We start from the raw sequence: 15,106 nt of genomic DNA, 5'->3' as shown, positions 1-15,106 counted from the left end.
CCAGTTTTACAGCAAATCATTGATAACTGAGTACGATTGTCGGGGGGCTCGCCCCTGTCTTGGGGTTGCCACCCCCATCCGGGGCCTAACTCGGCCCGTCTGGGCCTAGCCCTCAAAGTACACTGCCCCTCTCGTAGGGGAAATACGGCCCACCGGCCTAGTCCCAAAGTACAATGCCCCTGTGCTAGGGGAAATACGGCCTCCCGGCCTAGTCCTCAGTTTGCAGGCCCGGCGGCCTAGTTCACAGTTTGCAGGCCCAGAGGCCTAGTCCACAGTTTGCAGGCCCAGAGGCCTAGTCCACAGTTTGCAGGCCCAGAGGCCTAGTTCACAGTTTGCAGTTTGTTACCCTGCTCCCACGTGCCAGGGTCTCAGGCCGCAGGGGTAGGGGGGTCCGGGCCCTCCCTCTCCACCGGACCCCGACCCAGGGCCCTATTAGTGGCGGGTGGTTCCCACCACTGGCTCGGCGGGGGCTCCTCCCCGCAACGCCCCGAGCCCTCAGGGGCTTCTCCAGCTCCCTGCCCTGGGTCGCTTCCTACCCCCTGCTCGCAGCCTGCCGCGGTCCCACCTGTCGGCGCCGGTCGATGGGCTGTAGTGGTCCTCCCCCTGGCAGCTGCAGAGTTGGCGGGGTCCGGTCCAGCACTCGGGACGCGGGTGGTCGGTCGGCAGCTCCGGCGTTGGGGCCGAGCCCTGCAGAGGCCCGGCAGCAGCACGCTCAGCTCCCCCGGCGACTCCCTCTCTGCCCAGTGGCCGCTAGCTCCTGCTCGGGTCGTAGTCTGCCCTTTCTGAGCAGGCCAGCAGCCTTTTATACCTTGGCTCCCTTTGGAGCATGCCCAGTAGGGCTGTGTGGGTGGGGCCCTCTCCGCCCCCGGCCCCAGGTGGTTTCCCTGGGCTTGAGTGCGGGGCGGGGCCGCCCCGTCACACACCCCCCCACTTAAGTGGGTACCTATCCCCTCGTCCGTTCCCGTCTCTTCTTCCCCCACTCTGGAAAGGAAATCCGCATTCGTGTGCGCCTTCCCTGGGCGATGGGTTATACTGAAATTGTACGGCTGTAAAGATAGATACCACCGCATTAACCGGGGGTTCGTCTCCTTCATGCTATTTAACCATTTCAGGGGGGCATGGTCTGTCACCACCTGAAACGTGTTGCCCAATAAATAATATCTTAGGGCGTCTACAGCCCACTTTATTGCCAATGCCTCCTTTTCTATAGTAGCGTAGTTCTGTTCTCGTGGGAAGAGCTTGCGGCTCAAATAAACTATCGGGTGCTCCACTCCCTCTGCCTGTTGGGACAGCACTGCCCCCAAGCCTCTTTCTGATGCATCCGTTTGCAGTAGGAAGGGCTTTGAAAAATCTGGGTGGAACAGGACCGGGGCTTTAGTAAGCTGGTCCTTCAGTGTCCTGAAAGCCACCTCACAGTCCGCTGACCATTGTACCTTGTTCGGCTGGGTACTTTTCGTGAGGTCAGATAGAGGGGCTGCAATGTCCGCAAAACCGGGGATAAACCGGCGGTAGTACCCCGCAAGCCCCAAGAACTGGCGTACCTGCTTTTTGGTTGCGGGTGTCTTGCACTCCTGCACGGCTTTCACTTTGTCCACCAGCGGTCGTACTGTCCCTTGCCCGACCGTGTACCCCAAGTAGGTTACTTCCCGGCGTCCCAGCTGGCATTTTCGCGGGTTGGCTGTGAGGCCGGCCTCCTTCAGGGACTTCAATACGGCTTCTAAGTGCTGCAGATGGGCCGTCCACGTTGGGCTATAGATCACCACGTCATCTATATATGCGGCTGCGTAGGCGTGATGGGGCTGTAACAATCGGTCCATTAATCGTTGGAACGTGGCCGCTGCCCCATGCAGTCCGAATGGCATGGTCACGAATTGAAACAGGCCCCACGGTGTAGGGAAGGCCGTCTTCTCCTTAGAGGCTGGTGTCAGTGGGATCTGCCAATACCCTTTCGTCATGTCCAGGATGGAGAAGTATTCCGCTTGGCCGAGCCGTTCCAAGAGCTCCTCGGTTCGGGGCATCGGGTAGGCATCGAACCGCGAGATGGCATTCACTTTCCGAAAATCGATGCAAAATCGCGTCGTGCCGTCTGGCTTCGGGACTAGAACTATGGGACTCTTCCACTCACTATGAGATTCCTCCACCACTCCCATCTCTAGCATGGTCTGGAGTTCCCGCTGGACTGTTTCCCACATCTTCCTAGGGAGGGGCCGGTGTTGGTCTCGCACCTTATGGCCTGGGCGGGTAGCGATGTGGTGATGCGTGGTGCGGACGCGGCCGGGTCGAGTGGAGAAAAACGGCTCGAACCTCTGGGCCACTCGCTGTAATTCTCCCCGCTGTACTGGACTCAACTCGGGGCCCATCGTTATCTGAGCCTCCCCCTGGAGGTCCTCTACGGCTGGCCCGAGCTCTGGATCCGGGGGATATGGGGTGACCAGTAGTCCTTCGGCGGTCTTCCACTCCTTCAAGAGGTTGATGTGGTATAATCGTACCTCTCTCCTCCTCCCCGGCAGCCTCACTTCGTAGTCCACCGTCCCTATTCGCCGGACCACCTCGAACGGGCCTTGCCATCGGGCCAATAGCTTGGACTCTCGAGAGGGCAGCAGGACGAGGACGTGGTCCCCCGGTTCAAAGGAGCGGAGTTTGGCCCCTCGGTTGTAATAGCGGGCTTGGACCTCCTGCGCCTGTAGGAGGTTAGCCCTGGCAAATTCCCCTACCTTCCGCAGGCGTTCCCGCAGCTGTAAGATATAGGGTACTGTCCCTTGGACACGCGATTCTTGTTCTTCCCAACTTTCTCGTAAAAGGTCGAGTATTCCCCTCGGCTGTCGCCCATATAGGAGCTCGAATGGGGAGAAACCCGTTGACGCCTGGGGGACCTCCCGAATGGCAAACAACAAGGCTGGTAGGAGCTTGTCCCAGTGTCGAGGGTCCTCAGCCACGAACTTACGCAGCATCGTCTTTAGCGTTTGGTTAAAACGCTCCACCAGGCCGTCTGTCTGGGGATGGTAAACCGTCGTCCTCAGAGGGTGGATGTTCAGTAGCCGCGATAGTTCTGCCATCAGCCGGGACGACACATTGGTCCCCTGGTCGGTCAGGATCTCCTTCGGTATCCCTACTCGAGCAAACAGTTTAAAAAGTTCTTCGGCCAGAGTGCGGGCGGTGGTATTACGTAGGGGAACCGCTTCTGGGTAACGGGTGGCATAGTCCACCACCACCATGACGTATTGACAGCCTGAGCTGGCCTTTTCTAGGGGTCCCACCAGGTCCAACCCGATCCTTTCAAAGGGGACCCCTATCACGGGCAGGGCCACCAGGGGGGCTTTCGGCACCCCCTTTCTACTGGTGAGTTGGCACTCGGGGCAGGATTCACAGAAGGCCCTCACGGCGTGGTGTATGCCCGGCCAAAAAAACCTCATCCCTATCCGTTGCAGGGTCTTTTCTCGCCCGAGGTGGCCAGCCCAAGGCAGCCGGTGCGCCAGCCGGAGTACGGCGTTCCTAAACCTGTGGGGGACCAGGAGCTGCCAGATGTCCTCCCCCGTCTGGGGTTCCCGGACCACCCTATATAGCCGATCTGCCTTCACACAGAACCGAGGGCCTTGGGGCTTACGGGGATCTTGGCTGGTCCCCTCCCCTGGGTCCTGTACCTGCTCCCAAGCTCGACTCAGGGTCTGGTCTTCCCTTTGCTCTCTCATAAAGTCGCCCTCTACTTCTAGGGTTTCGACTTCCTCCTCCCAGGCGGGGTGGTCTCCCTGGTTCGGTGGCAAGCCCGCCGCTGTTCCTGGGTTCGGCCTCTCCTCCCCCCTTAGACTCTTGCCTTGGGCGGCTTCCTCCAGGTCGTGTGGGGAGGTGCCCCGCCCTGGCACTGACTGCTGGCCCCACTCCCGCAACACCCGGCCTAGGCCTCTCCAATCGCGGCCTAATATCACGGGGTAGGCGAGCGTCGGGACCAACCCCACGCTATAGACCCCCACCTCCTGGCCATCATCTAGCCGCACCCATGCTGTCGGGTACGCCCGCACGTCCCCGTGTACGCACAGCAACCGGATGGGGCCCCCGGCTGGCTCTGGCTCAGATATTAGGTCGGCCCTAACTAGGGTCTGGCTGCACCCTGAGTCCACCAGTGCCACCGTGGGGTTCCCTTCTACTCTAAGTCTCACCGTCATTTTAGCAGGTCCCGTCGGCCCCCTACCAGGCTCGGCAATCGGCGCTTGCCCAAAGGGGCAGACCCCAGGGGGCACCGCCCTTCCCTGGGCCCCCAACTGGCTCGCGACCTCCCGCTCCCATCGGTCCTGTCGCTCTTGTAGGCCTGCCAACTGCCTCCGCAGTTCGGTCAGGTCCCCTTCATACCGCTGTCGCCAGGTCAGCAACCCCGGTTTCTGTCCCCGGGGTCCTCGCGGCCCGCATCTACCACTCCCCTTTGCCAGCCCCTCTGTCCAAGGGCGGGGTCGCGTGCCCACATTCTCCACCACGTGTCGGGGGGCTCGCCCCTGTCTTGGGGTTGCCACCCCCATCCGGGGCCTAACTCGGCCCGTCTGGGCCTAGCCCTCAAAGTACACTGCCCCTCTCGTAGGGGAAATACGGCCCACCGGCCTAGTCCCAAAGTACAATGCCCCTGTGCTAGGGGAAATACGGCCTCCCGGCCTAGTCCTCAGTTTGCAGGCCCGGCGGCCTAGTTCACAGTTTGCAGGCCCAGAGGCCTAGTCCACAGTTTGCAGGCCCAGAGGCCTAGTCCACAGTTTGCAGGCCCAGAGGCCTAGTTCACAGTTTGCAGTTTGTTACCCTGCTCCCACGTGCCAGGGTCTCAGGCCGCAGGGGTAGGGGGGTCCGGGCCCTCCCTCTCCACCGGACCCCGACCCAGGGCCCTATTAGTGGCGGGTGGTTCCCACCACTGGCTCGGCGGGGGCTCCTCCCCGCAACGCCCCGAGCCCTCAGGGGCTTCTCCAGCTCCCTGCCCTGGGTCGCTTCCTACCCCCTGCTCGCAGCCTGCCGCGGTCCCACCTGTCGGCGCCGGTCGATGGGCTGTAGTGGTCCTCCCCCTGGCAGCTGCAGAGTTGGCGGGGTCCGGTCCAGCACTCGGGACGCGGGTGGTCGGTCGGCAGCTCCGGCGTTGGGGCCGAGCCCTGCAGAGGCCCGGCAGCAGCACGCTCAGCTCCCCCGGCGACTCCCTCTCTGCCCAGTGGCCGCTAGCTCCTGCTCGGGTCGTAGTCTGCCCTTTCTGAGCAGGCCAGCAGCCTTTTATACCTTGGCTCCCTTTGGAGCATGCCCAGTAGGGCTGTGTGGGTGGGGCCCTCTCCGCCCCCGGCCCCAGGTGGTTTCCCTGGGCTTGAGTGCGGGGCGGGGCCGCCCCGTCACAACGATCTTTCACCTTGTTATGCACCCACCTTATAGTACAGGTCAGACCGCCCTGGTCCAGCATCTGAGTGATCCCGAATCACAGAGTTTGCCAGACAAGGGGAGGTCAAGGCTCCCTGCCTAGCTGAAGGTTCTGCTCCCAGGTAGGGCTGCTCTCCCTGCCTCCAGCCCCCCACCATGCCAGGCCTGGCCAGGACTGCGTACTCCATTGTGCCAGTCCCGCTGCCTCCAGCTCCAGCAATGGCTGCACACACACATACCCCACGGCACCAGTCCAGGCTGTGCACCCAGCTGATTCCAGCCCTGGCCTGAGCTGTGCTCCTGCACTGCGCTAGCCATTACCGAGTCTATGCTTCCCATCATGCCAGCCCCAGCCCTGGCCACTGGCCCCACTACGTCCAGCCCTAGCTGGGGCTGCCTTCCTTGCCGCCAGCCTTGGCCAGGGCTGTGCTCTCCACCACACTGGCCTCGCTGGGGCTGTGCTCACCACTGCCAGCCCAGTCCAGGCTGTGCTTCTGAACCTGGCCAGCCAGGGCTCTCTGGTCCAGCAATATCCATGGTCCTCCCAGACCACAGATGTTGCTGGAACAGAGAATCCCAGATTTTAAAGGTTCAACCTGTAATTTCATCTAGACCACATTTTGCTGGTATGTTTATGAGAATGTCATGTGGGATGGTGTGAAAACCATTATTACTATCAAGGTATAGCACATCAACTGTTCCGCCTTCCCCTCCTCCACCACTAGGCTAGCAGCACTATCCAACAAGGAAATTAGGTTGATTTGGCATGGTTTTTGTCTTAACTCCAAACTGGCTATTCCTTATAGCTATAGTATCTTCTATGTGCTTAAAAACTGATTGTTTCTAATTTCTTCCGGTATCTTTCAAAGTTAAACTGATATGTATAGTTCCTCTTTGTTACCCTTTTTAAAAATAAGTACTATGTTTCCCTTTCTCCAGGTTTCTGGGACCTCACAAATTCTTGAAGATAATTGCTGATTGTTCCAAGACTGTTTCAACTAGTTCCTTAGGTACCCTAGGATGAATTTCATCAGGCCCTGCTGATTGGAATATATCTAATTTATCTAAATATCTTTAACCTGTACTTTTCAAATTTTGACAAAAGCAAACACTTCACCCTTTTTGATGTCATCAGTCATTAGCTCTCCTCCCCCATTAAGTAGAGAACCTTCACTTTCCTTCATCTTTCTCTTGTTCCTACTGTATATACAGACCCTCCTCCTGTTGCTTGTTATGTACCTTACTAGATTTAACTCATTTTGTGCCTTAGCCTTTCTGGCTTTTCCCCTTCATCTTGTGTAATTCTTTTGTGCTCGTCCTTAGCAATTCAAGCATGTGTCCATTTTTTGTAGGATTCCTTTTTTATTTTCAGGTCACTGAACAACTTCTAATAGAACCACACTGGTTTCTTACTACTCTTCCTATTGGGACTGTTTAGAATTGAGCCTTTTATATTGTGTCTTTGAGAAATGCTAACTCTCCTGAACTCCTTTATCCTACAGCTTTTCTCCCATGGGACCCTACCTACCAGTTCTCTGACTTTAATAGAGTTTGATTTTTAATAAAGTTTTTTTTATTTTTCCAGATGACTGGAATCATTACTACTTCCTGATGTAAGAGCTACAGAAACAGCTAACAATACACTCTCTATTTTTGAAAGTGGTTGTGCCATCACCACATGCAAGGGCTCCTCCTCCTTATGTGAGCCTCTGATGATGTGTGTCTCTTCCCATCTGCATACTCAGTTCCCAACTATGAGACCTAGTTTTGCAGAAACATTAATAGGAAGAGACAGCATTCAGTATATGAAATGATGATTTACAAGGGAGACCATACACATAGAAAGGAAAAGCATCCATCTGGATTAGTGTTGTTGTATGAGTCAAAACTAGTGGGATTAGAGTTAATATACTACTTTTATATACATACACTCACACACACACACACACACACACACACACACACACACACACCTCAAGTGTAGTCTATCATTAGATACAAATATACGCACACAATTCAGTCCATTGTTCTTTACGGTAAGGGGCCAATGGTTCTGGTGAGAACCATATACCAAAAAGAAGCGGAGTATGATGGAAGCATACAGATTCATATTCATGGGCAATATGGCCCTATACAACTGAATAGAAAAAGTAACATTTTCATAAAACATCTAAAACGCTTAATGAAATGTTATAGTCTCGTACGGGCATCTGAAAACAGAATCCTGTGAACTGATGCCATTCTCTATGGGTATGTCTACACAGCAACGTTATTTCGAAAGAACAGCCGTTATTTCAAAATAACTTTACTAGCGTCTATACATCCCAAACCGCTATTTTGAAATTAATTCAAAATAGCGGGTGCTTATTTCAGATTTGGTAAACCTCATTCCACAAGGAATAACACCAAATTCGAAATAGTTATTTCAAAAAAGGTGTTGTGTAGACACTTATTTCGAAATAGGAGGCCTCCAGCCTTCCCAGGGTACCCTGGTGGCCACTTCAGCCTCAACCAAGAACACTTCTCTCCCTCCCTGCTCCCCAGAGCCCTTAAAGGGGTTGACTCGGGCCACAGTGCCTGTGCCAGTTCCAAGCCTGCCAGCCCAGAGCCAGCCCCTGACCCAGTGGCCCCAAAACATGAGCCAGTAAGCCAGTGGCAGCCAGCCCTCCACCGCCCCCCAGGAGCAGTCTGCCAGCTCCCAGGAGCCTGCCAGGGCCTGGAGAAGGCGGGTGCCTTCCTGGTCCAGGGTGGAGATCATGGACCTTATTCAGGTTGGGGGGGGATGCTCCCAACATCCATGATCTCCACACTAGATGGAGGAACGCAGCCGTCTATAGAAGGATAGCTGCCAGCCTGGCCACCAAAGGCCACACGTGAACCCAGGAGCAGGTCTGCATGAAAATCAAGTTGGTTCAGCGAGACCCCCCAAACCTGAGCCCTGCTTCCCCTCCCTCTCCCTTCCAGCTCCCTCCTCCCAGGTTTCCCCCTCCTCTCTCCCACCCTCTCTTTTCTCCTCTCCTGCTTCCTTTCCCCAGTCTCACCAGAGTTTCGTTCCCGCCCCCCCCCAGTTTTGTTAAATAAAGAGAGTTTGTGTTCATGAAAATTTTATTTTACATTGTATTTTATTTGACATCAGGAAGGAAGGTTAGGAAGGGGTAAGTGGAAGGACGTGAGGGAGGAATGAGACACAAGCCCCCAGTGGGGCAGACCAGGGAGGCTTTTAGTGCTCCTCAGGGTAGACGCTCTCCCACAGGGCCTCCTGTATAGTGACCGCCCCCCGATGGACCTCCTGGATGGCAGCCTGCAGAAAGTGAAGCCAGGCTCGCAGCAACACATCCATGAGAAGCACCAGAGTGCCCAGGGGCAAGTCTGGCTCCATGTTGCAGAGTGCTGTGGTGTCCCAAGTGAGGGCAACCAGAGCACGCAGAGACAAAATGCTTTGCTGTCCCTCATAGAGGCAGGCAAGCAAGCATGGAAAACTGAGAACTGGCTGTCCAGGGGAGGAGGGGGTCCCTTTAAGCACAAGCCTCAGATAGCCTCAGGCAGCAGCCACACAAAATAACTCCTGACCTGATGCCCTCCTGGACCTGGTTCTGGCCAGCCTTAAATGCGATTTAGCGTCCACTCAGTGTGGATGCAGTATTTTGAAATAGAAAAAGCTATTTCAAAATGCATTTTGTGTGTAGACGCATTATTTTGAAATAAGATATTTTGAAATAACTATTTTGAAATAAGATATTTTGAAATAACGCTGTAGTGTAGACAGACCCTGTTATATTATGTCGGGGTTTAGAATAATTACAATAGAAACCTATTTCTATAGATTCCTACAGGTTTCATTCTTATTAACTTCTATGGGAACTTTCTACAAGACTATATAACATGGCCATAATGTTGCAATAGTTTACCTCTGAAGAACACTCAGTATACTCTAGGGCTATGTCTACACTACAAGATTTTTGCACAAACCCGGCCATTTTTATGCAAAAATCAGCAGAGCGTCCACACCTTGCTTTTGTGCAAGAAAATTGACAGAACCAGAGGGCTTTTGCCAGTAGAGTTATTCCTCTCCCCACAAGGAATAACTCCCTTTTGCACTATACCTCTTGGACAAAAAGGCAGGTGTGGACGCTCCGCAGGGGTTTCTTGTGCAAGAAACCCCTATCAGAAAAAGCACAGGTGCTCTGATGGCCATTCTGCGAATGGCCATCAGAGCTTTCTTGTGCAAGAGCTTCCATGCAGTGTGGACACTCTCTTGCGCAAAAGCACATCGCTTTTGCGATGTGATTTGAGGTCTAGATGCGCATTTGCGCTAGGCGCTTTTGCGCAAGAAGTTTTTGTGCAAAAACTCTTGCGGAAAAGGCTACTTCCACAAAAACCCTGCAGTGCAGACAAAGCCTAGAGGTCATCGAATGAGGTTTAACTGTTAACTCGAACTAAGGGGATTATCTCAGAATCACACTTCTCTGCCACGTGTAGATGTGGGCAGTTATTCCAGGCTAGTCAATTTCCAAAATGGCGACCGGCTAGGAACATGCTAATGAAGTGCGGGATATTTAAATCTCGCGCTTCATTTGCAATTTTGGTTGCCCTCATAAGCCTCCCTAGTTCGAACTAGGGGGCTAGTGTAGGGTACTGCGGAGAACAAAGGAAGAAAACATTTATGCTACAAATTTAGGCGGCACTTTTTGCCCATATCAGCCAAATACTGGGATAACCAGCCACAAGAGGTCAAGGAATCACCTACATTAGAAGTTCTAAATGAAAGTCAGTACAGAAGCAATGGGGATACTGTAGGAATCTATTAATATTATCTTGCAGTGATGTAGAGAAATAGATTAAATATCAACATGTCCTTTCCAATCCTAATACAAATTAATCCAATTACTCTGTCAAAGAATTTATTGTACATATCACATCCCTCATGATGTACGCACTGCTATATAGGTTACATAAGAAAATACTTGGGGGATATACATTGTACAGTGCCATTTTCCATGCAAGTAGTTGCATTAGGCTACAATTTAATAAAGCACTTAAAGCACTGGAAGCACATAAACAGTGCCACTGACTTCGAAGGGAAACTCTCTTGCTTAAAGACAGGCATGTGTTTAAATATCTTGCTAAAACAGGGACTACATTTCCTCTAGAGCACGATCTAGGTTTTGTAAGGCCAAGCCCTTTGGGATCCACACAGGATCTCTGATACTAAGAGGATTGAATTTTAACACTCTTCTCTGCACTCTGTTACAAATTCATAGAATTTCAGGTTAGACAGGACCACTGCAATCATCTAGTCTGACCTCCTGTATAACACAGGCTATAAAAAAAAAATTACCCAATGATTCCTGCTCCAAGCCAAACAGGAGCTGAAGCAGAACATATCACTTAGCAAGATGTCCAGTCTTAATTTAACAATTACCTTGACCTAAAGCACAAAAAACTTCAAAAAGAAATAAAAGATACCCAGAGTTGTCATCTCAGGGCTTGATCCTGCGAGATGCTAAGCATTCAAGCAAGTTATTTTGCTAGGCTGGTGCTAAACTTTAAATGTATGCAGGCCCATTGACTCGGAAGAGACTTTTCAGGTGTGTAAGTGTTTTGCCAGATAGACACCAGAGTTCTCTGCACCTTACAGGACCAAGCTCATAGTGACCAGAGCTAACATCCAACCCTTTTACCTGCACCTTTTATCTAGCCATGTAAAACATGATGGTTAGAGGGAAAACGGGCAGGAGATGTTACTTAGATAAATTGTGGTGATTAAAAATAAACACCTACACTCCATTCTAGTGTTGTTCTTGGCTCTTTTCCTGGCCCATTGGAGATTGCGATGTTGAGGGAGTGAGCAGGAGCCAGATGCTGGAGGCCTGACCTGGAGATTGCTTTCCTGTAAGATGAGAAGAAAAAACAAAAACAAAACAACAGCACTTTTTTTGTTGTCTAGAAATCAGCAGAGGCAGCACAGCTGTAAATTTCAGTTTGGTGGAAGTGGTACTGGGAGGTTATATTATGCTATAATGATTGAGGGAAGCAGGTGAGTGGGTTCAGGAAAGTCAGATAGGGTGAGAAGAGAATGCAGCTTAGTAGAAAAATAAAGCAAGTTTGATAACTGACAAGTACTATTTAATACAGATCAGTTACCTTTCTAGACCCATGCATAATGAACAAAAGCTATTGGTCCAAATGTAGCCCTCTGCACTCATTGCAACGGAGTTCCTGTTTTTTACATCAGAGCAGTTGGGCTCATTGTTTATGCAACTCAAATGAAGATTTGAGTTGCTTTTATTGAAAGCGGGAAGGAAGGTGTTCAGAAAGGAAAACTCCCTGTTTGCTTTACTCAGATAGATTACTCTCTAAGCCTTGGTCTACACCATTATTTCAAAATAACAAGCTGAGCGTCCACACTTCCAAGCCTGTTATTCTGAAATAACGGGCTGGTTATTTTAAAATAGTAACTGCTGCGTTCCACGAGGAATAATGCTTATTTTGAAACAGTTATTTTGAAATAGCAGTAGTGTGGATGCTTCACTGCTGCTATTTCAAAATAACTACTCTCCAGAGTCAAATTAATTACTCCTCGGTTATTTTGAGATGGAGCACTCTTCCCCTGGCTTCCCTTAGGGTACGTCTATACTTGCTCCCTAGTTCAAACTAGGGATGCAAATGTAGGCAACCGAAATTGCTAATGAAGCGGGGATTTAAATATCCCACGCTTCATTAGCACGATCTCGCCGGCGTGTTACTCCACTTAACAGCTGTTTCAAAAGTGAAAGTGCATTCTGGGATGCATTAGTTCGAACCAAACCCCTTGGTTCGAACTAACGCTACTCCTCAGTAATGGGGGTTTGGTTCGAACTAACACGTCCCAGCGCGCACTTTCACTTTCAAAACAACTGTTGAGCGGAATAACATGCCGGCAAGATCATGCTAATGAAGCGCGAGATATTTAAATCCCCACTTCATTAGCAATTTCGGTTGCCTACATTTGCATCCCTAGTTCGGACTAGGGAGCAAGTGTAGATGTATCCTTAGAGTGCATCTACACAGCAGGGCTTAACTCGAAATAAGCTACACAAATTGAGGTACGTCAATTGCTTATCTTATTTCGAAATAGCTTATTTTGAAATAGGGAGCATCTACACAGCATTTATTTCAAAATAGAGCACTCTTCCTCTGACTTCCCTTACTTCTCATACAATGAGAGTTACAGAGGTCGGAGTAAGAAGTCCACCAGCTCAACATTATGTCAAAATAATTGCTTGTGTATAGACACAGACTATGTTATTTCGAAATGACATCAGTTATTCTGAAATAACACTGCTGTATAGACATAGCCTAAGGGAGCCTGCCTCGGACTAATTTCAAGGCTTCCCTGTAGTGTTGACTCGCTATTTCGAAATAGTTATTTTGGGAGCTGTTATTTAAAAATCATTTTCTAGTGTAGACATGCCCTGAGAAATTAACTCCCACTGAAAACACAGCCAACTGAGGTCACCGTATGGAACAGGAAAGGATTGTCCCACTTTGATGAGCTCTGCTGGTGTCATGCTCCAGTTTCTTTTCATGTGTACTTCACTCACATCTTTTTGGAGCCCCTGTGGCAGAAATCCTCTCAGGAGATAAAGCATTTCCTTGCAAAGGCCACAAATGCTATTCAAAAGCATCAGCCAGAAAGGACTCCCAGACCCCCAGGGCTGAGAGTTCTTCTGCCAGACTCCGGCCAGCCCCTGACAGCTCAGTAAGATAAGCCCTGAACTTACTCCCTCAAATGGAAGCACATGCTATCTACCAAACTGCTCTGGACTGTAGGCTCCTTAAAGCTATAGTGCTGCAAATATAAGGGCAGCATGGCCCAATCAGTGACAATCAAAAAAATCATACAAGCTCTTTCTTTAGCTCCAGTAGTCAGAACTGTGAGTGTGGCAGTGCGTTGAGTGGAAATTCCTTTCTCTTTGCAAAACTAGCCTATATTTTCTCCTTCCCCAAAAATGAAATGACAATTTGTTCCGTAAAGCATTTTTCTGCAACAACACATTATATGATAGCTATTTATAGGCTCAGCTAATCATATGAATACCCCAAGGCAACTTACAATAAAGGTCAATGGAGCCAACATATGCTAAAAGAATCTCTGTTCTGCCCTCTAAAAATACAAGGCACTGTATGTCCACTGAAAAGAAGCTCAGAGCCCTCAACACTTTGAGTCGATGCCCTGGAAATCAGGTAGGTTGAGAGGGAAAATTATAAACCTTCTTCTCTTTCTACATCCTCAAAATGCCACCCTATTCTGTTGGTACTATCTAATGTAATGAACACTCAGTATATTTGTGTCATCCATTCTCCATCCATTTCCCTTCCCTCATGGCACTGCATGTCATCAATAGGTTGGTATAAAATTTTTAAAATGTTTTACCTTAGATTAAATCCTCTTTAAATATGGGAGGGATCCCAAGGAAAGAAACTATCAACAGCTGGCAGAAGCATTATAAGAGAATAATTTACTTGCTAGCTAGACCCCTGCACACATCACTGTGGTATGATCAGTAGACCATAATCTGGTCTTTATAAGGACCAAATGAAGTCCAGAGACCAGCACTTTTAAAGAGATAATTTAATACTATAGCAAACTTTACAATGTAAAATACAATATATGAATATTTTATACATAAAATGATTTCTGCTACACGTCCAGACTTTCTCAATGTTCATTTTGGTACCATTTTGGTTATTAGTCCTTGGCAGAGAACCATTGCCTAGCATCTTCTGCTTGATTGCATCACAAATCCAGTCCTGTATTTATGACATCACAATCTCTTGGTAGAAATGACTGAAGTATTATAATTTCTGCATTTTATCAGTAAGGACAATAATAACTACAATTTAAAGGCTGTTTGAACCTGAAGATCGAATGATTGGAGTAAGTTTCTATTTTTTTCAGAACTATAGAGTTGCTGAATAATAAATACATCTACTGAATTTAAACATGTCTACATTTGCTACGTATATTACTGGCAACAAATTATTTGACCAGCTCTAGAGATAAGGATTCCAGGTGAAAGATGAATTCAAGTGAGACTTAAAAAGCAAATATGCCTAATGAATGGCTACAGACTTCACAACATCAGGCCCTGTATACGATATCCAGGCAGAATTAGATTTGTACAATCCTTTTGTAATTAAACTTGAGACTTGCCCCATGCTCCCTGAAAGGTTAACTGAGGCTGGTGAAACTTTTGAGAGATGAATGTTAGGCCTCCACTTCCATGCCTACCAAATAATGGATTTATGAGTTAGGCATACAAAGCACAACCACCAGGACTGTTTTTCATGTTAGCTGAGACACAAAACCATAAAATAGCCCCCTGTGTTGTAAACCTATATGAACTATAATAAACAGAATGGCCCAGTGATCCCAATGCAAGCTAAAAATAGCAAGTGTAGTGCAAACTTTTGTCAGGAAACTGCTGGAGGAGGTAATAGATATGGAGTGCCAGGACACAGTGAACTGAGCAGGAGAAGGTCTATATTGCAAAGACATGCCAGGAAGGGAGAAAAAAAAAGGCCATATCAAAAAGGCCTTTACGATGTAAATGAAAAAAGAGGTTACATGGCAGCCATTCTAGACAGAATCTGGGGAAAATGAAGAGTGAACAGAGTAATGGATTCAGGGTCAGCAGGCCAATATACTCAGCTTGTTCTAAGTACAGGAAGTCCCCGGGTAACGTACAAGATA

At 49.7% G+C, this 15,106-nt stretch overlaps 2 protein-coding genes across 12 annotated transcripts in view; both read right to left on the bottom strand.

The window, feature by feature from the left end:
• DGKI (diacylglycerol kinase iota) overlaps nt 1-15,106 on the bottom strand; it is a 319,613-nt gene that overhangs the window by 193,164 nt on the left and 111,343 nt on the right. For 10 of the 11 annotated variants that reach the window (XM_075940098.1, XM_075940048.1, XM_075940058.1 and 7 more), the window contains exon 2: nt 11,152-11,260. The exons of the other annotated variant lie outside the window; for it this stretch is intronic. In XM_075940098.1, coding sequence (XP_075796213.1) covers nt 11,152-11,260 — 109 coding nt within the window. The remainder of the gene's footprint in view (nt 1-11,151; nt 11,261-15,106) is intronic. 11 annotated transcript variants of the gene reach the window in all.
• LOC142831060 (uncharacterized) lies at nt 43-5,347 on the bottom strand. Its single transcript, XM_075940038.1, has 2 exons — nt 4,996-5,347; nt 43-3,109 (listed from the first exon to the last, which is right to left on the bottom strand). Exon 2 carries the CDS (start codon nt 3,054-3,056, stop codon nt 369-371), a length of 2,688 nt encoding a protein of 895 aa, XP_075796153.1. The 5' UTR covers nt 3,057-3,109; nt 4,996-5,347; the 3' UTR covers nt 43-368.

The sequence above is a fragment of the Pelodiscus sinensis genome, chromosome 1 (assembly GCF_049634645.1).
Source record: "Pelodiscus sinensis isolate JC-2024 chromosome 1, ASM4963464v1, whole genome shotgun sequence".
NCBI classification, from domain to species: domain Eukaryota; kingdom Metazoa; phylum Chordata; order Testudines; family Trionychidae; genus Pelodiscus; species Pelodiscus sinensis.
The sequence above is the reverse complement of the archived record's forward strand: the minus strand, read 5'-3'. Positions and strand labels throughout refer to the sequence as shown.

What these genes read in the sequence shown, in the direction of transcription:
- LOC142831060 (XM_075940038.1), bottom strand. Translation starts at nt 3,056, where the DNA reads ATGGCAGAACTATCGCGGCTACTGAACATCCACCCTCTGAGGACGACG.